This window comes from Trachinotus anak, unplaced genomic scaffold (genome assembly GCF_046630095.1).
Source record: "Trachinotus anak isolate AG129_WGS33_773 ecotype Australia unplaced genomic scaffold, CSIRO_AGI_Tana_v1 ptg000005l, whole genome shotgun sequence".
Taxonomy (NCBI): domain Eukaryota; kingdom Metazoa; phylum Chordata; class Actinopteri; order Carangiformes; family Carangidae; genus Trachinotus; species Trachinotus anak.
Window position 1 is genome coordinate 552,878 of NW_027273856.1, and position 21,451 is coordinate 574,328.

The window sequence follows — 21,451 nt, forward strand, 5'->3', positions numbered from 1 at the left end:
CTGTCAGACACACTATTATTAATAATAGCATTAATCATGTCAGCGTGCCAGTTAGGTGTGCTACTTCCCCGGTGTGTCTGCCTTTGTTAATGTTATTAGTTACACCTGTAGTCGTGGAGAACATCTCATACCAACCCCAGATCAACCATGGAGACTGTCAAACAGTGGTACAGCTTTAACTACGCTGAACTGGGTTAAAGAAAATGAACAAATGAAATGAAACCCTTGCACTAAGTATGAGCAAGTAGGGGGGAAAAAAATAATAAAATGACTGGAAAAAAAACAATGACGATTTGAATCCTGTAACCACAGATTTGGCATCTCATGTCACTGAGCGGTCTCAAACAATGACTATCGCTGAAGGCCTGTGATAGGCAGGTACAAAAATACAAACTGCTGAAGCTGCTGAGCACTGAGCTGAGATGTTTTTTTTCTTTCTTCCCTTCTCCCTTGTTTCAATCTCTTGTCTTTTTCTGCATTTGGCTGAGTCAGACCTCCCACATAAAAGTGGCTTATTGTCAAAGTAAGAGAGGAGTTATAGGGTGGATAAGAAGGAGGTAGAAGTAAAGATATAAATGGTGAAGGGATTTAGTCAGTATCAGCTCCCTGAAAGCAGCTTTTATCCCTCTCCTCCTTTCTGAAATGACTTCTTGCTGAGTGACCCAGCTCCTTCCTGCCCTCCTCTGAGGTCTTGATCCATGAAAGCAAAACGTTCTGGAGTTGGTGGCATTGAGGTCAGAGGGCAGGCGGTGATAAACAACCACAGAATACCTAAGATACAGCACTCTTTCCTCGACAATGAAGGGAAAAACAATGCAAATATAATCACAGTATTGCTATTTTGGTGTTATTAGATATGAGTCATGAGTTAACAGGCAACAGCTTCTATCCCAGCGGGCTTCTGATACATTTCATTTTGAGTAACAGCTCATACCAAATTTGATAAGCATTGCTGACTGAAATAGAGTGCATAATCCCATAAACAAGACACATACAGAGAATTCTGGTTTTATCAGCATGCCGTGTCCTTTTCCAAGGTGCTTCCTGGGCCTAAAAATACTTCACTCTGCACTTGCAAATCAAAATCACACCATGCATCTTTTAGTGCACTTGTATGCTTGTTACCAAAATATGTTTAGCCTTTACATGTTCCCGTGTGGGTGTTGTCATTAACTGTTTGTGTACGCGTGTGAGTGTATGTAGAGTATGTACAGTTTGTGTGCATGTGGTTGACAAACAAACAAAATGTTTGCTGCACTTGGATGTTTTATTAGCAGGGTGAACCGTGCCACTCCGTGCAAGCTGGTTTCATATACAGTACCAATGTGCCTGATTCACATTTTGTTCACAAATTATTTATCCCTAAAGTGGAAAAAAACAACAATCAACAATGACACACTGACAAAATCTGAACCATAACACAAGTTTGTGTCAGTTCTGCCAAGAATGAATCTCCCGCAGCAATGTTTGTAAAAAGGCTACATTAAGAATTCAAGTCTGGTTTTCTCACTTATTCACCCAACAATGACTCCAACACAATGACAACAGTGTTGCTCTTCTTTTATAGAATGTTTTACACAGCTCAGGATTTCGCTTTAGGCAAAGACACGGTACACCACTGCACCTGTAACACTTATTACCTGACACTTGTTTTGCTGTTATTTCAGGGATGACTTAGACAAATGATTTTAAAGCTTTGTCTCACAAGCTTTAATGTCGAGATGATGTCCTATTAAGAAACTTTATTCTGAACCACCTCTGTTGTTCACACTAAAATAAACAGTGTAAATGGGTTTCTGCTCTGGCTGAAATACTGTATCATGGGCACAAAAGTTAGATATGTCATACTTTAGTAATCTGACTTCTCCAGTGTGCATTTTTTATGTCCAAGAACCCCAGATTGTGACAGGAACTTGCCACAGCATACCCTTTTAGCATTTAAAGCCGTCTCTGATTTTTTATTTAGTGGCCCTGTGTCTGCTCTTGAGACTGATATACTGTAGACTCCACACAGGTTCAAGGCTGAGTTGAGAGTTTACACCACTAAATCAACTGACTTTATTTTGCACTCTTGTTGCCCTGTCTTGTAGAGGGCCCCTGTGTTAAAATCTAGGTCGAACTCTTTCATTATTTAATTGCTCCATGGGGTCAGAATATCTAGGAGCAGGCGGTGTCCCAATGCTGTAATAACGTCGTGGCTATTTTTTTGGGGTCTATATGAAAAACGTAATGAAGCTGCCATTAAGCCTGTTTTATTTATGGGAACCTGAAGGCAACACGAGCTCGACAGCGAACTCCTGCCCCGTCTCCACAAAACGTGAAATGGGACATATTAGGGTGATTTGAGTTGTTTCATGATATGACTACAACCCTGGCTGGAGGTAAAAGGCAGGTTTGACATCTCCGGCCTGGGTGTCAGCGCAGCCAGCAAGCGGCGCTTCAGGCCCAGCTCAACTCTCGGTGCCGCTATCGCCGAAAATGTCCATAGGAGCTCGAGTTACACTACGCCCCATCTTTAAGCCCCAGTCAGTGCGCCGTTAGCCGCAGGACAACAGAGGGTCGGCTAGGACGCTGGGAAACTACAGGCTCCACACTCATGTAAGTGGTTATTTTTCTGACAAAGTTTCGCTTGAGGAAATGTTACTGGACATTGTGTAATCGAAAATAACTTGAGGTTTTGCAAGAGTCGCCTTTGTTCGCTACAATGTCGCTAATGAGGGGGGAAATATTCTGAGACGCCCGTTGTCGCGTTGGGTCACTGAGCAAGACAGGCGGGACTCAAACAGCTTTAAGTGTATCTTTTCCACCATGAAGTGTTTTGTGTATACTGTGAATAGCCACCATGGGCGTTTTTTTTTTTGCTACATAGCAGCGATACTTTTTTAACTTCTTTACCGTCTGCTTGTCGGAAGCCTGTTGCTTTCTTGCTCCGTGGATGAGATGGGGAAGAAGAAGAAGAAGGAGGAGGAGGAGGAGTTGAGAAAAGCGGATTGTCCCAAGTGCCCTGGCGACTATATTCAAAATACTAGCAAACCTGATTTACTAACAATACACGCAGCCAGCGTCTACTGTAGCAAACGCTTTATTCACACGAAAAAAGGACGAAGTGGGGACGTGGTCGACCGACATTGCCTGTTATGTTGGAGAAGAACTACACGATAAAATGTCAACCTGTTGTTATTGGCTGTTTGTGGCCACAGCAAAGCTCAGCCATGACTTCAACAACGATTATTTTCGGGGGTAAATGCCGATAAAGCACCCATGTTTGGGATTTAGGTCTTAGGTCCACTTTGTAACAGACGCTCATGAGTTCCTTAGGCCTTTAGTGAATCATTACAAGCCGCTGGATATGTGCAGCTTAAAGAGAGAATCCCTTCTGCTCTTCCTTCAAAATAGGAACCATTTACGAGACTTTTTACAATACCAATATATTAGAACTGAAAAATACTCTATTGTGGCTATATTATTGTAATAAGCCAAGAGAAGAGGTAAGAAAAAACGTAGGCTTTAAACAAAGAACTGAATAGCCGAGTTTACAGATAAACTCATTAAAAGCCATGGACATATTCGAATATTAAAGCAATGTGAAATGTCTATATTCATATTAACCTGAATGCCAGTTGTCATTTGAATCACCATTAGAATGATCATACAATTAATTAAGGTAGTGATTTAATAGCACTAATAAAGAAGTAAAGCTATTCATAATTATGCAGCACTGACATCTTCTCATGCAGCAATTAACCAGTAAAGAAAATTCAGCACGACTCAAAAGTTTGATTGTACACCAGTACATGGAAAATAATTTACAGGTTTAAGACAAATAAATATACGCAGCTGCCACATACTGTATTTAGAAAGCTCATCTGTCAGTTTGAAATTTATAAATGTACATCCGATGAAGCAAATGAAATTAACATATACAAACCAGTGCTGTGGTGATCCTGTTGCCACATGTACTGTCGCTATTCTAAGAGTCTGTATAGGGCTTTTAATTATCTTACCAATCTCCTTTAATCGTCTCCCTGAGTCATGCAATGCTTGTAACAAAGCTTCTTCTAAAGTCAAGTGTGATGATCCTGAGATGGGAGTTGACAGCCATCACACCCTTTATAAAAGCATTAGTTAAATGTAATGACATAACCACCTTAATATGTTATCATTAGCCTTTAAAGGTGTAATGTATAAAGATGTCATTGTATTTTGAATTACAGTGGGTCATTAAAGTTATTTAGATAACAAGATAAAGTAACATATCTTTGGAGCAAAAAAACAACATCCATCCTAAAACCCCATGTACCCTATGTAAATATGGGTCTGACAGAAAGGAAATAAATTCATTTTCCCTTTCATGTCGACCTTTTGTATGGAGAATGTGTAAAAAGTTGGGTTCAGAGGAGAAGGAGCCTTTCCTGCTCTGACTTCCTGTTTGTATGGAGTGTGTTGTGAATTTGTGCCCTGATATTCAGTTCTCTTATGTTCTTTGCAGGCCTTGAAAAAGGGGAGAGAGTGAAATTGCTGTTAATGGAGAAAAATCACATTCACCTGGAGTTCTGAAAATGATTGAAACAATGGGTAAGTCATCATTTTGTACTGTTTTTTGGCAGCCACATACACCAGAGTGAGTCACTCTGTTATTTACAATTGATGAATACCAGACTTGTATCCATTACATCTATCAAATGTTTCTTTTTCTTGCCTAATTCTGCCACTAATTAAACTGAAACAGGCCAAGCTTTAGCATCTAGTGTTGTCACAATAACATATTTCTGACTCCATTACCAATACTCAGTCTAATTAAGATTCAAAACTACTTCGATAAACAAGACAAAAAAAAAATACTGCCACTGTGCACTCACTGTGCCTTCTTTTGTTTTGATTTCATTTTTAAAATGAGCAGTTTTTGCAAAGGGGTTTGGTGTAGTCAGTTGGGTGTCCGTCTTTGCTGGCTCTGCATCCCACATTTGGCTCCTGCTGTGAGTTTTCTCAACCAGTGTAAGAGGCCCTGGATTCAGCTCAAGGCTTGTGGACTGCCAACGTTGCCATATCTGATAATGTTGCTATATATCTGATTGTTTGTTTGTCCCCATTGAAATTTATTTTTCCAATTGCCAAGAATGGAGCCAAATTTTTGCTGCTAGCTTCTTTCCTTAAAGCTGCAATCTGTGGTCACTCTCAAGACAGGCATGTTTACTGTGTGCAGTCATTTGTAATGCGCAGCTTGGGGGCAGTGGGGCATTATGCACCAGCTGTGGTATAATATGAATTGAAGCTTAAAGAATTTCAATTCATGTTTTACGTCACATGTAAGGAAGACAGAATTCAAAATTAAATCTGACCAAAATTTCATGAGTAAAAACAAATTTAGACCGTTGCATTTTTGCCATCCTCACTACTATGAAACCACCCCATCTTTTAGAACACACACAAATGCAAACATACATGTCACCATCTGGTGGGACTCCTCATTTTGCACGCTGAGGCGAGAGCAATGAAAACACTACAGTTACCTGCATAGGTCCAGTGGCAAACAGAAAAAAAAAATCTGCTGAGGCTCAAGTGTTATTGGCGTGTTTACAACCTTTGTTCGAACAACAAAGCATCTCAGTGCAAAAAGTGCTTTGGCCCTTGTGTACGCCCTATTAGGTGTTAGTCACAGTTGGTGAGCTTTGGAAATTGCTTGATTTTTGTCCAGATGACGTTGGGCTGGACCAAACTCACTAACAAGCCTCTCTGGAGTTGCTCGATTGTGGGGCTTATGCAGGGTCCAGCAAGCAAACTGTGGCGGGCCTGGTTATTTTATCTTTTCCTCTTGATACCCATTCTATGCTCCTGTGCAACCCACAATTGACCCAACAGGCAAAAAAGGAAACATTGCTATTCTGGAAACAAACAGTGTGTTGAAAATTGAGTTGTTTTTTTCTTTTTTCTTCTGGTGCAAAACCTGATGCTACGTGATTTCTGTATAGTAAGGTCTGCCGAGCACCAGTCAGCTTCAGCTAAGCCTGCAGGTTGTGATGTGTGGCTTTCTCATCCCTCTTCTATGCTTATTTTACATGTCACTGTTAAACATAAAGACATGAATTAAAGGAATTCGCCAAATGGTTATGGGAACCTGTATATTTTTAACAAGCATATCAATGAAGATAAAATTACATAAGGATATTTAAATGACTCGATAAAGTCATTTCCACACACCCTTCCCTGTCTCACTATCTCTACCCTGTACTGATAACGCTTCTGTCTCATCATCCCTCTCCACCTCTTCCACTCCCACGCCTCCTTCCCCCCCTGCATCCACTCCTTCACTCTGGCCTGTGCTGTCACTAAAATATTCAACGGTTTGCAGATACACAGCGTGCCTTGCAGGCGGTGGAGCGTCTCCAGGCCAAACTGAAGGAGCGAGGGGAGGTGCCCACTGAGGAGAAGCTCAGCCTGCTTAAATCAGTGCTCCAGAGCCCCCTCTTCCACCAGATCCTGGCCTTGCAGAAGTCTGTCCAGCATCTCAGAGACCAGGTAAACTCCAAGTCTGTACTTCCAGGTATCCATAATAATAATAATAATAATAATAATAATAATAATAATAATAATAATGATAAAAAAACTAATAAACTTCTAAAAAGGAGTTACAAAGTGCTATATAATTAGTAATGAAATAAAAAAATTCAACAATAAAAAACAATATAGTGAAATAAAAAACAATATAGTAGACCACACAGAACCACAAGTAAGATAAAAGCAACAGGAATAAAAGATAAAAGATAAAACCAACAAAATAAACAGCAATCTTATGAAAACACCCGCCTGTAGAAGTGGGTTATAAAAGTCTTTTAAAAAGTGGCACAGACTTAGCTGACCTGACAGTGAAGGAGAGGCCGCAAAAGTGCGGTCCACCTTCGTTTTGAGCCTGGACCGTGGAACATTTAAGAGCAATTGGTGAGACGATCTTTGTGATCTTGGTGGAGGGTGCCATTCCATGGAGGGCTTTGAATGTGATCAGGAGGAAAGTGAATTCTGAAACGTATGGGAAGCCAGAGAAGTTGAACCAGAATGGGGGTGATGTGTTCTCTTCACTTGACATGAGCCTGGCTGCTGCGTTCTGAACCAACTGCAGTCGTGAAATTGCAGATTCACTTAAGCAGGAAAACAGGGAGTTATAATAATCCAGGTGAGATGAAATGAAGGAATAGTTGATTTGCCCTATGATGTTCTCAGGCAGTGCTGAACTGATTTTAGCAATATTTCTGAGTTGCAAAAAACAAGTTTCTTAATGTGATGGTAAAAAGTTAAGTTCTGATCAAACTCAACATCAAGATTCCTTGCAGATGGTTTTGTATTCCCAGGATTGATGTTCATTGAGACTCGGTCTGGGCGAATGACCAAGATTCAGTTTTTTTTCCAAATTTAATTGTAAAAATAAATAAATAAATGTGACACCCAGTCCTTGATAGCAGTAAGTATTTTCAAGATCATTAGATTGAAATGATATGAATGCCAACTAGGATAGGCAACCATTTCAAACTGGTGAGTAATATGACCCAAGAGAAGCATATACAAACTGAACACAACAGGACCAAGGACAGAGCCCTGTGGAACCCCACATGACAATCATTGATGGTTATCTTGAAAGATCTCTCTGTTAGATATGAAGAAAACCATCTGAGGGCAGTGCCATCTATGCAAACCCAGTGTTTTAGTCAATCCAGAAAGATGGTGTGATCAACAGTATCAAAGGCAATAAGTTATACGTGATAATAATGCAATAAACGTAATCGCAGGACTGTTTCATCTATTAAAAGTTAAGTATAGATTTACGTATAAAAAATGCAGTTAGGCAGGAGGAGGAAATATAACTTATCATCATCATCTATTTGTTTAAATGCCCTGTATGTCTGTGCAATGTTATGAATCAGGGACAAGATTGACTCCATTATTTACCTTGCTAGGCACTGTAGGCCTGTAGTTCAAAGACAGAATTGAGTGGCATTGTGGAGCAGTCTATTGTCAGTGGACACATGATAATAACAGCATCCACAAAAAAAGGTGAAATTGAATTCCCGCATTACCTGTGTCTTGGCATTTATCTTCCCTGTTTCCTGGGTGACCTCACTGATTCTGTTTCTGGCTCATGTCAAGCCACATGGCCCTACTCCTTCAGTCTCCATCCCCAGTCGTATTGCTGCTATGGCCAAATTACTGTCAGGGTTCATGCGAGCCAGATATAATATGGGTACATGAGCAGAGATAGTTGGTCTAAAGGCAGGCTCTTTTTCGAGCCGATTCTCCCCCATTGAGAATTGAACATTTGAGTGGAAGGAAAAGCTCTTAAGTCACAGTGGAAAGGGGCCAGGGTAAGCATTTGAGAAATAGAGACGAAAATATTTGAGCTATGCAGTGGGAGGCACGGATGCTCGAGCTTTTTACCCCTTGTGGAATTTAGATTATAAAAGCCCTGCTGGCATTTTTTTGTGTGCTGGTGATTTAGCTTATTTCAAAAGGGGTGCATTCCTATGTGTGTGTGTTTGAGTGTGTGTGTGTGCGTGCTTATGGCTATGTCTTTGTTTTACTGAGCACAATTTATCAAGCAGCCATTCATTGGAAAGTCTCTTCAGATCTTAGAATGGACAGATTCCATGTTGTAACAATGGTAAAGAGACATATTTCAGAAACTACAACAAATAGATGTGCCTCTGTAATGTCTTTTGTAGAGCTTCCAAACCCAGCTGCACTTGTTTGTCCCCCTTAAGCAGAAACAATTTGGAGAGAGGCTGCGTTTTGTTGTGAGACAAGAGCCAGACACATAAACACACACACACACACTGTCCTCTTCTGGCTCAGCTAGTTAGGCCTGGCTCAGCCCATGTCGCTATGGCGACAAGGCCCTGCTCTCCAATGAGAAAGAGGCCGCTGCCACCATGTGAAGTGGGGCAGAAACAATTTCTTAAATGTGCAAGAACCAAACTGGAACTTTAATCCTCTTAGCAAGGCCCCAGCTAACAAAGCTTATGCATGAGGACAGCAACTTAGCAGCATGCTACGCTAACTTAGCCCGGCCCATAGGGTTTTGTTTGCACTGTGCGGCACTAATGTGTCCTGTCCAATGGGCTTTTGTTTCTGAGGACTAATTTGGGACTGTATTTAAAAGGAGGTGTCACTTTACTGTACATGTTTCTCAAGCTCTGAAAGTTGTGCAGTGAACTTCCTCATGCAAATGCTCAAGTTCACAAGGACAGCTTCTGCTTGTCAGAGCCATATGCCAAATAGAGTGTTTATGAAATTATCTCTGTGAATCGATATGACCATCTGAATTGAATCCAGTTCAGATGGCCATAAACATTACAGCCTTTGGCTAATGAAATCGGGAAAACACTGTTTTATGTAGTTGTCGCGTTCATGTAATTCATCTGTCACAGAACTAAAGTCATTGCAGTAATTAAAACCCAAGCACATTAAGGCATCCAGATGGCCAGTGATGCTTTTCCCCCACCATGACAGAAATATTGTATTTGGAGCCTAGTCATTGTTGGAACATCAGCTAAGTGCCATTATCTCCTGAAGGATTAGGCTGCCATAGATCCAGCTAATCATGGTGGGACAACAAACTATCTGCCATCCCTGTGGTGGTACACACCCACGACTCAGGATTTTGGTGCCTAAAATTAAACTTGATAAATGTTTACGTTCATTGTATGAACAAGTCATGATGGTTTTTGCTCAAACTTTGTCTTTGATGGGATTAATGTGCAGAATTGCTATGGTGTGCAGGATCAGGAATCCAAAGCTGTTTGATGCAGCATTCAAACTAGAAATCTAAGACACAAGTTTCATAATGAAGGTCCAGTGTCCTTTTCAATCTGATTTTGACCTCCATGGTGTTATGCATATCACAATAATCTGTCACTCTGCAGCTTGCAACATTACTCACTACATGTCTCTTTCTTTATATATTCAGGGAAGTGTCCCAGCATCACGTGGGAGTGACCCTGCTGATTACATCTCAGCGGTGAAGCCAAATGGAAGCCATGTTTCCTATTCAGATACATCAGCTGCTACGCACATTAATGGGAAGACATCATCTGAAGAATTCGAGCATATTATTCAGTCCATGGCACAGGTATAACCAACTGAAACGCTGGTGTAATAATGTCAGTGTAATATTATAGGCTAATGTTTTGCTCATTTTAAGAGACAAACGAAAATCACCTCATCTATGAACATGTAGATCAACTTGAATAAGTCTTATAATTCAAACCAAATATCCAAAGACAGTCAAAACTGCAGACCACAGAGAGTGCTCTTCTCTCTTGAGTCACTTCAAATAGACTTCTAAAGGCTGCCTGTAGCTTTGATGCTATAATGAGTCAGCATGGGGGCCAAAGTGTATGTGTGTGTATGACACAGGGGCGCTATGTGGCACACGTGGAGCTGCAGAAGCCGGCATCAGGAGGTCTGGGCTTCAGCGTGGTGGGCCTGAAGAGCGAGAACCGCGGAGAGCTCGGCATCTTCATCCAGGAAATTCAGCTGGGGAGTGTGGCTCATTGGTATGTTAGAATCAACATGTCTTCATTTATAGAGCCAAGAGAGATTTCAAAACTGATTAAAATCTTTTCACAACAAAGGTAGCGTTCCAGAAAATGTTGCAACATCTTGCCAGTTGATGAAACTGAATTAAGGAGTTAGAGAAATATTTTTTTGGCTGTGGTTTCTCCCTAACAGTCTTGGAAACTATTCTGTTCACAACTTCAAAGCAGAGTTTAATTAATTTCATTCAAGTAGGAACAAAAACTAAAATATACAGTTTTAATGCTGAGAGAAACTGGACAAAATCTAGCCAAAACTGCAAGCAAGAATGACAAAGTTACGTTGTCACTGAAAACGCAGACTAAATTAAAATCTCGGAGGCTCTGACAACATTTACTGCACTATGTCCTTCTCTAAATGACACACTCTGCTTCTGTCCATACAGTGATGGAAAGCTCAAAGAAGCAGACCAGATCTTGGCCATAAATTGCCAGCCCCTGGACCAGACAGTGACCCACCAGCAGGCTATAGGCATCCTGCAGAGTGCTTCAGAGAGGGTGCAGCTCACAGTGGCTAGAGGACCAATACCTCAGCTGACCAGTCCTGTGGTGTCCCGCACGCCCTCTGCTGCCAGTACACTGTCGGCCAACTCCAGCGCGGTATAAACACATTTGCACAGTTCTCTTGAAGAAGGCTCACAATCTGACAAGACTTTTAAGTGGAGACCTAGAGTCTTGCAGTTTATGAGTACACTTAGAATGCCTGTTTTGACGTACACATAACAAATTGAACAAAGACACATAGAAGCAGCTCAATCCCACATGGCAATACAGTGTGACTACCAGAGGCAAACAGACCTGTTTGTTGTTAGAGAAAATCAAGATGTCCTAATATTACAGTGAATAACACTATTTTTCCAAAGTAAACACCAACACTAGCCTTATTGTTTCTTCCTTATTACTCTACTTAGTGGCAGCACGTGGAGACAATTGAGCTGGTCAACGATGGCACTGGCCTTGGGTTCGGTATTGTCGGAGGCAAGACCACTGGGGTTATTGTCAAAACCATTCTTCCTGGAGGAATAGCTGATCAGGTGATTGCATTAATGCGTCTCTATTTTCTTTGGGAATTAGCATTCTGAGGCTTCTGCGTTGTTAATAGTTATTTATACAGTGAATAAGATGATTTTTTTGGTATTTTATGACACTGTCAGTGTTGTAGAGAGATGACTCTTGTCAGCTTGGTATAATGAGAGAGTTAATTGCAAGCAAGCACAGAATTAACTGTCACTCTGTCTTTTCTTTGGTAGTGACAGTCTCATTATGGGTTTGATTTCTACTGAGGCTACACAGACCAAGACAGAAAACATACTTTTTTCTTCCTCAGGATGGCCGCCTGCACAGTGGAGACCACATCCTGAGAATTGGAGACACTGACCTGTATGGCATGGGCAGTGAACAGGTGGCACAGGTCCTCAGGCAGTGCGGCAACAGGGTCAAACTGGTGGTTACCAGGGGTCCTGTAGACGAGAATCCCTGTGTCTCTGCGGTCATGCCAGTGGTGCTCCCCACTGTCAATGAACAACAGGTGAGAGTGGCCGTTTCACTGTACTATAAACCAAAAAAGACACAAATCCTCATAATTTGGATGTCAGTCACATTCATATTGATGTCACGATTTGCAGCATCCCTGTGATAAAGCAGTTTCTCCATATCAAGAGGATGATTGATTATCATACATGACACACATTCAGAGTTTTACACTTATATTAAAAACACTTCAGACCTAAAATACAGGTTTTTCATCTCCAGTTTTATCTGTTCTTACCTCTTGACAGCCCTGGATAAATGGAATTAAAGAATATTGCAGGTTATATCACCTGTGACTCACACTTTTGAGTGCAGATGCTGCTTTACTTCCTCAGAAACAGCACTTCCACAGCAATTTCATGGCTATTCTCAACAGTCAGCCCTATTGAAACATGAATGAATTCCAGTGACTCAGTATGTGTAATGACGAACAGCATATCCTTTTGATGGCACACATTAACTGTTTTTTTTTTTTTTTTTTTGTGTGTGGCTGACAGGTTCAGAGAATTCATTAATTAGAGCTGGAATGTGTATTTTGGTGAACGTGTGGTGCAGTCATATGACTCAAGTGTCATGACTTGCTTTTCTACTGTTGTCACATGAATTATCCTTAACTTTTACTGGCTTAGTTGATGTTGACTTGTCATTGGCATTCATCTTTTCACAGGGCTATGAGGAAGAGGAGACGGAGGCGTTTGATGTGAGCCTTACCAAGAATGCCCAGGGACTAGGGATTACGATTGCTGGATATGTTGGAGATAAAAATTCAGGTGATGAATTCTCACGATGGATAATCATTAAAAGTGTCATATTGATGTTTACATCACATCTGTGCTTCACTACATACACATTTAAAGCTGCATTATCAATATTTTTTAACAATGGATGGGATGTGTAGTGTGAATGAAAGTTGCTCAAACCCAGTTTTATCACGGGTTATGATAACTGACCAAATAGTAAAAAATTCGCTTTGTGCATTTAGCAGCTAAAGGGAAATATATTTTTCTGAGGGAAAAAGGAAACAGAACTAAAATAAGGGTGAAAATAAAGGTACATATATTTATCAAGTGGACAGACACACAGCTTGAAATTAATGCCAATGTTGCTCCATGTTAAATGAATATGACAATTGTTTGCTAACACTTGGGTGTGCTTTAAGCTTTTTCCACTGCCCTCAGTGTCCAAAATAAATAAATAAATAAATAACACACAATTAATGCAGCTTTAGATTAATTTTTAAACATGTTTTCACGTCTGTCTGCCTTAAAAATTCTAGCCATAAGCTACAATAGATATCACCAGTGATTACCTTTTATTATAATATGTTATATTCATGGAATTCAATTGACTATTGAACTCCCTTGGCAGAAAAGCACTCTACATTATTTTTATTTTCAAGGTAGACATGCTGTAAGCGCACTGAGTTCAACACATCATTGCTTATGACTTACAAACATGCTGTCTAACACCGGCTCTTACCATCAAGCTGAAACATCTGTTCCCTTTTCTCCTTGGGTCTTCTTGAATGTCACGATTCATGGCTATCTTCCTTATCCCTTTAATGTTCTTTGTCTTGTTTTGACTTCTCAGAGCCCTCTGGTATTTTTGTTAAGAGTATAACAAAAGACAGCGCTGTAGATCAAGATGGCCGTGTTCATGTGGGAGACCAGATAATAGCTGTAAGTACCCCATTATGCTCTTTGTAGCTATTACTGTTTTCTCTGTCTTCACTGGCATGCAGTAAAATATGCAGCAAAAGCTTTGTATTATCAATTACAGTGATCACATTTGCTCATTCAGCCAGTGGAGGGAAATAATGAGATACATCATTTTGAATAATTCACAATTAACCAATAGCTCACAAAGTGTTTTTGTGACTGAATGTAAAAAAAGTGTTGAATTAGCACAATGGAGCAATTAAGTTTTAATTTCATTACTGCAGGACATTAACAATGAAGTGAAACTGTGTGTAATTTCCTTCATATTTTGAAACACAAGAGTTAATGTCAGCCTGTTTTTCCTCAAGTTCTCACAAACTCTTTTTTTGTTCAGGTATATTGGTGTGTGTGTGTGTGTGTGGGTGTGTGTGTGTGTGTGTGCTTGATTGAGATTTGTCCTTAGGTGTAAACGATAATGCACTTTGGGACTCAAACTAGCAACTTAATTGACTGTAAATTTTTCAAACTGAGGGAGTTTTCACCTGCCCTAAATGATCTACATAAATAAAGTGAATTGCTAAAATAGATTGGAATACTCAAGTGAATGGCTTTGATCAATCTTATTCCAATTCCACTAATGTCAAACTACAATATAGATGGCATTTAAGCACACTCTAAATGCATGCACAAGTTCTTTTGCCCTGATTAAATCCCCAGGCTCATAAATGATCGCCCTCTGCAGGTTGATGGTGTAAACATACAGGGATACACCAATCAACAGGCTGTGGAAGTGCTCAGACACACCAGCCAGACAGTCCATCTTAAGCTGATCCGGCGGGGCTTCCGGCCTGACGAGATCCCCCCTGCTGTGGCCCCCACTGTCGCCATCCTGCCCCCTTCTACCACCATCCCCACCACCACCACTGTCATGAGGGAGCTCGAGCTGGAGAGGAAGAAGTCTGAGGAGGCTGCACAAGGTAGGATTAAGGATAATGTGAGAGAAATTTAATGAAGATAGAACAAAAAACAGATTCCTCGTTCCTCATCATCCTGTCAGAAAAAAAGTGTCATTTCATGTGTAAATGTGGCTCAGACAGGAGTGTTCATGATACAGTGGGGAGTAAATTTTCCTGTGACTCAAAATGGAAATTTCAGTCACTTTTATCATCATAGTTACAAGACAGAAACAGAACTTTCTCCAGGCACATGTGAAAATTACTGACTTGGGATGTAACACTGGAATACAGTCCAAGCTGATAATGATATAATACAGAATGAGAAAGTTGTCCATCAAAAGAATATGCTGCAGGTGTATTTCCTCTGCTACAGAAAGATTTACTTGTTATTATGTATGGCTTTTTTCTATTTATAGGGTTCCTGTTAATAATAGCAACAATAATCAATATTTTTCCCTAATAAGAGAGGGAAATGCATTTATTTTTAGTACGTTGCATTTTTTTGTACTGACAATAAACAAGAAAGACAGAGGGTAAACAGAAATATTCTAATCTCCAACTACCCTGACAGGACCTTCAGGATATCACAGAAGCAAGAAAAGCAACTTGCATAAATTGTTCAGTGTCAGTAGTGGCATGTGGAGATTGAGAGTGATTCGATTTGGCACCAGGACGTTCCAGCCCAAAAACCTGCAGAAAAACTAGCAGCCAACGTCCGACAGATAGAGACTGAGGAGGCCAGTATTTTCTTGGCTGCTGTCAGAAAACAGCAGTTACAGGAGTTTGTATTTGTGAGTGTAAAATACTGCACAATAAAGAGAGAGGAAAGAGACTTCTACAAATGTACTGCAAAAGGGCATCCATTATCATTATAAGTAGTTATGTCTCCACAGCTCCCTGGGTGCAAAAACAGAAAAGTTTGATGAGCAATTTAGCTTAGCTTTTAGTTTAGGCCATGAAATCATACAGTAGGTTTGGTGTGAAAAGTTGGCTGGGATATTTCAAGAAAAGTAACTACTCACTTAGATTGTTGTCAAGTAAGTATTAGGGTTGCTTAGGTCCTTTTCACATACCAGACTAGCTAGTATTACTTTATTGTTGGCTCTTAAAAGATGCTGATGTGAAGTATAGACCATGGTTTGCTCAGGTGCCTAAGTAGTAATTTCATAGGTGACTAGTTTGGTGCCCTGTGGAACTCCAGAGACATAAATGGTGGCATGAGGATGTAAAAAATAGTATGAGCATCGTTAAACATATTTTTAAAGTCATGCAGTGTTTAGGGCTTATTGTTATGGATAACATCAACAGGGACATGTATAGTCTTTTTGGATCAGTAGGGAAATGAGAGGCTACTTTTCTAAAGGGAGAGTGATTATGAATGAATAGGACATTCAAACTGTATAACTGTATGCATGTATATATATGACGGTGTGTGTATATATACACACACACACGCTACTATTTAATTATTATATATATATATATATATATATATATATATATATATATATATATATATAATGTATATGAGCTTTGAGTGGCTGTGTGCCTGTGATGTCAGGTGTCCACGGTGTCCTGTCCTGCTTCCGCCTGTCACACTGTTCATTGTGTTTACAGTCACTGCAGATGAAAAGCCGCTCCAGACAAAGAGTGAAGGATCTGATGTCAGCCCAGCAACGGATAAGCTAACAGAAGACAAACATGGTAGGAGACTTGGATCCTTCTTTAAGTGTATCAGCCAAGGTACTGGGTGCACACATCTGACAGATAAGTCGTTCTTGTCAGGACCATACTGACTAGAGACTATGAGGAAATACTGAGATGGCTGCTGTTTGTAGTTTCACAGACAGTGCAGGAGGAAAAAAAATTAAGAGGCACAGATAAAAGTTGTTTTTTTTTATGTGGGTCTTGTTTTGAACACATCACAAGTCCTTTGAATGATTTATCATAAATTTGCTTTTATTTTTCTTTTATCTTATGTTGTTTTGTGTATTAATACAGGTACTTTGTATTGTGTTTTCCAAGGGATGAAGTTAACACTCTTTGAAGAAGAAGAACTCATGAAGAAATGGCAGGGGATTCTGGGTCCTAGTAATGAAATTGTCGTAAGTTTCATTTTCAAAGTGAATTCCTCTCTTATGCATCAAATTATACATAACACAACTTTGTTCCAGAGAAATCGCTTCAAAGTGGTAAACAGCTCAGAACTGGTATCGTAAAAGCAAGAATGACCTTTGTTATCAATCAAAGGGGCTTAACTCATTAATATACAGTATTTACAGATGAAACTATTCACCTGCTAACTGAGATGTGATATGTTGTTTTCATGACAGGTGGCTCAGGTGGAGAAATACAGTGAGAACAGTGGCCTGGGGATCAATCTAGAAGCCAACAGTGGGCATCATTACATTCGGTCTGTTCTACCTGAGGGACCTGTTGGTCGCTGTGGCAAGCTGTTCAATGGAGATGAACTACTTGAGGTATGTGTATGTAAAAGATATAACTACCAACAGTGTAGAACTTCTTTATATTACATTTGCTATTGATATTGTAAGATGAGATTTATTTTTGTTAAGATTTATTTTGTACATTACCTTATTTTTCCTCAGGTCAATTGAGAGAATTGAATAAATTGAAGTAATGAAGTAATGATACATTCTGTTCTTGAATTAGGATTTGGACCTACATTGTCCAGTTTGCCTGTAAAGTTAGTGAGTGTTAAGACTGATGGAGTAATATGATGTAAGGCCATAAGGTGATGAATGATGGTTGAAAGTGATGAAAGTGGACATTAGAGTGGATCAAGTAAGCCAAATGAAGCTGTCCCTGTGTCCTTGCTCTACGCACGATACAAATGTAGATTTTTTCGGGGGCCGTTATGCACATGTTATGTTACAATGATATGTAGTGTTTACAACAAAAGACATGCGTGTTAAGTATGAAAAATTATTAGTGGCTCATGACTTAAGTTGTGGTATGTAAAGGTTGAATGCAGCCTTTGAGTTTCACCCACAGGAATTGATAAAAAATAAAGTATAAATTCAAGGTGCACTAAGCAATATTTGCTAACACAATCACCACAACAACTTTGTTGAAAATGTGTCAATGTTTAGTTTACAGCTTGTTCTACCCCTCTCAAGTGCCTTATCCTATCTCTATCTTAAACTCTAAATACTGTACTTATTTTCATTCTGTTCTAAGATTATTATTTTCTGGGACAGGTTAATGGCATATCTCTGATTGGTGAGACCCACAAGGAAGTAGTCAGAATCTTGAGGGAGCTTCCACTCTGTGTATACATGATATGCTGTAGGCCTGCCCCTCATCTGCCGACTGACATGGAAGCTGTCCAACCAGAATCAGAGGCTTTGTCCACAACACCCAAATTAAAGGTATGACTATCATAGATAAAATCATAAATATTATGTTTTTATTATTATCATTATTTTTTTTTTTAATAATTCACCATCGCAAAGAAGGGTAAAATCATGCTGGCTATCATTAATCAATCAAACTTTATCTGTATAGCACTTTTCATACAATAAAATGTAGCAAAAAGTTCTTTACATAGATGTTGAATAATAAAACAGAAGCAAAATAACCCCCCCCCCCCCCCCGTAAGCCCTCGACAGTGGGTTAACTGGTTAGACTGGAAGCGGACAATATATAGTTTAGAGAGCATTGTAGGAGATGGTGCATGTAAGGAGAGTCAGAAACTCCTTACATCTCCTTGACATGCAGTAATGCATCATGAAAAATGTTTCCTCGCTCCTGGATATAAGCAAGGGAATATGATTGGAGAATGATAAGTCCTCCTCCTCCTTTATAACCAATCAGCCATTATTAGCTTATCCTGGGCTGTCAATCGCTCCATTGGCTTTCCACATTGCCAACCATGATGGATTAAGACTTAGGGATAAGCTGGGGAGGCTGAAAGTTTATTAAGACCAATTCTCGTAACACCTCACCAGCAGTTGCCAGCAATATTTGCTAGATATATGAAACATCAAAAGCAGCTTTCCTTTGGGGAACGGGTTTTCATCTCTCCAGCTTTATCTGTGATAATGTACTAAGGCCCTACCATCCCAAAGATATTTCCCTTTTATCTATTGCCAGAAACCTGAGCCAGAAACACAACTAGAGGGTAGTAGCCTATGGGTTGGGAGTAAAAGTGGGGAAGGCATGCTGTTACATAGAGATTTTGGGTTTTTTCTCTGCAGAAACAAATAGATCTGAGCAGAGTACTGGTTGCTGAAGACTCAGATGTGAACACAGCCGCAGCAGCGACACAGGATAATGTGACAGAGGATGCAATAGGATCTCCTTTGGCTATGTGGGAGCTGGAGATCCAGAATATCGAGCTCGAGAAGGGAGAAGGGGGATTGGGATTCAGCATTTTGGACTACCAGGTGGGAATGCTTATAAGGAATTATAGATGGTCTCATGAAAAACTGTACAGATGTTATTGTGGTGGCAGGAAATATTTTTTTGGCTCATTTTGGCTTATTTTACACAAATGTATTAGTGTAGTATAAGTTTTAAAATATGTTGCTGTATTTTTTGTATAGTCATCTTATGGCATACTCTACAAAGTGAACCAAAATAAAGTAACTTCTTTGCGATATTCATCGAAGTCGAAAGTTGTGGTAGTTGACCTCTACTCATTTAACATTACTGGGCTGGCTCCACCACAGGACCCACTGGACCCTGCAAAGACGGTGATCGTGATCCGCTCACTCGTTCCCAACGGTGTGGCCGAGCGGGATGGCAGACTGTTGCCAGGGGACCGACTCATGTATGTTAACATCACCAACCTGGAGAACGCCAGTCTGGAGGATGCCGTTCAGGCCCTGAAGGGGGCCAACCTCGGCAAGGTCCAGATAGGAGTTGCCAAACCACTGCCTGTAAGCATTAGCACCGGTATTCTCTCTTTTTTCCTTGCTTTAAACCTATCTGAATGTAGGAGGTAGAGTGTGACTACTGCACTGGGTGTAAAAGGACACAAATATGCATATCTGTTGGGGTAAACCAAGAGTTTTATACAGGCTTATGTGATTTTTTTCTAAAATTTGTTCAGTACACCAGGGATTTATCACTGTGTGTATGTGAGGTTGTGAGTCAGGCTGTCTTTATACCATGCGACTTAGTAACCAGTCACGAGGTTTCAGATTACAAGGGCTTCAATTTTTCATGCAGGAAAATGGTTTAGCATTCCACCCCCTTCTTTCAGAGGAAGTGACCAGCCTAAAATGCTCTTTGCCCTTTGTTTTATATGATGATATTACTGCATTTCGAAGAGCACAGACATTCTAATACATTTAAACACACTGGGGCATCTGTCAGGATAATAAGTCTGTCCAGTGGCATGTTCATCGCTCCAGGCACCTGTACTTTGTGTACAGGATGTTTCTCGCTGCAAAACCGCTTGCATTCTTTTGGCTTTGGAGCTGCATTTCTCTTGTATTGAATCTGCCACTGGATTACACAATGAGACCTTTGGGCTGCCAAGGTTAGCTGGATTACAGAGCTGTAGGAAGCCTCTGTGGGGTTATCCAGCTCTCCTGCAGGATGTGGAATGTACTTCTGAGGGGTATTTTGCTGTATTGCCCCTCAAAATTGAGCCTGACAAGTGTAATCCTCCAATATGCCTTCTTGCTTTTCCTATACAGTGTCTGTCTGAGCTGCATGCTACACCAAATCAATATCAACTGCTCTTCCTTAACAATATATGTGAAATGTTCAAGAGCGTTCCTGTTAAGAATTCATTCAAATAAATTGTGAATGTGCGATTTAGAGCTATTTCTCTGCTTGAAAGCGTAGATGAAGATTATTATTTAACTCTATAGCTAGTAGATATGTTTTCCTAATGATTCCTAACATCTTTCTCCCATTCCATACTAATTTATTTAATTTTTTAATTGATTTGGTCGTAAAAACAATCAAAAAATTTAATTATATAAAGCTGGAGACACTGAAAGAATTTCTCCACTTTCCTAGGGAATATGTGGATATTCCCACTCTCCACACCTATATGGTGAGCAGGAAATAACTTCATCATCCACCATCCATTCATTTGACTTCAACAGTATTTTGGTTGAAGAAGGAGAGGAAGAAGATCTGGCTGAGGGCATCGTTTACCGAGCAGAGCCTGCATTGGTTAGTTAGTTTTGGGAAAAAACTGAACAATCAATCAGAATATCTTGGAGAGGGGAAAACAAATGTACCTGCCTTATATGTGATATTACCAAGAGTGGTTTGTTTGTTTGTTTGGGTTTGTTTGTTTGTTTGGGTTTGTTTGTTTGTAATCATGCAACAGTTAGCTTATACAGGCAGTATTCTGACAATGGAAACATTTGTTTTTATTAGTAGTATTTTAGTTCGATAAGTTTAGCATGATTAGCATAGCTGTCTGTGATTGGGTAGTTCACTAAATTACTCATTGATAGAGGCCAGATTTCTGTCCCAGTTGCTGATATTATCATCCATTATCACAGATTGACACGAGTGAAGCAGACCTCTCTGATGACAAGGTGTTAGATCATACTTACTCTGGGATAGAGGACGACACTTTCCAGGCGTCCATGATTGCTCTTCATGGTAGCAGCTGTAGTGCAGACCTGGATTACTTGCACTCATCCACACCTAAGGTAAGCAAACATTTTTATTTTTATGTACCACAGAGTATAAGGAAACTGAAAACAGAAGCTTTAAACATTTCCCTCATTTC

The 21,451-nt window shown here is 40.1% G+C and overlaps 1 protein-coding gene across 2 annotated transcripts in view; it reads left to right on the top strand.

Moving 5' to 3' along the window:
* The first annotated feature begins 2,248 nt into the window (after positions 1 to 2,248).
* Positions 2,249 to 21,451, top strand: part of LOC139621275 (multiple PDZ domain protein) — a 43,994-nt gene continuing 24,791 nt past the window's right edge. Inside the window, exons 1-19 of one of the 2 annotated variants that reach the window (XM_071477577.1) lie at positions 2,249 to 2,598; positions 4,490 to 4,575; positions 6,350 to 6,516; positions 9,953 to 10,114; positions 10,402 to 10,541; positions 10,967 to 11,180; positions 11,492 to 11,614; positions 11,908 to 12,108; positions 12,778 to 12,880; positions 13,701 to 13,789; positions 14,511 to 14,745; positions 16,342 to 16,428; positions 16,726 to 16,829; positions 17,058 to 17,204; positions 17,946 to 18,116; positions 18,945 to 19,133; positions 19,419 to 19,628; positions 20,722 to 20,880; positions 21,219 to 21,371. In XM_071477577.1, the coding sequence (XP_071333678.1) occupies positions 4,560 to 4,575; positions 6,350 to 6,516; positions 9,953 to 10,114; positions 10,402 to 10,541; positions 10,967 to 11,180; positions 11,492 to 11,614; positions 11,908 to 12,108; positions 12,778 to 12,880; positions 13,701 to 13,789; positions 14,511 to 14,745; positions 16,342 to 16,428; positions 16,726 to 16,829; positions 17,058 to 17,204; positions 17,946 to 18,116; positions 18,945 to 19,133; positions 19,419 to 19,628; positions 20,722 to 20,880; positions 21,219 to 21,371 (2,670 nt within the window). In that variant the 5' untranslated portion in view covers positions 2,249 to 2,598; positions 4,490 to 4,559. The remainder of the gene's footprint in view (positions 2,599 to 4,489; positions 4,576 to 6,349; positions 6,517 to 9,952; positions 10,115 to 10,401; positions 10,542 to 10,966; positions 11,181 to 11,491; positions 11,615 to 11,907; positions 12,109 to 12,777; positions 12,881 to 13,700; positions 13,790 to 14,510; positions 14,746 to 16,341; positions 16,429 to 16,725; positions 16,830 to 17,057; positions 17,205 to 17,945; positions 18,117 to 18,944; positions 19,134 to 19,418; positions 19,629 to 20,721; positions 20,881 to 21,218; positions 21,372 to 21,451) is intronic. The other variant, XM_071477578.1, reaches the window with a different exon arrangement.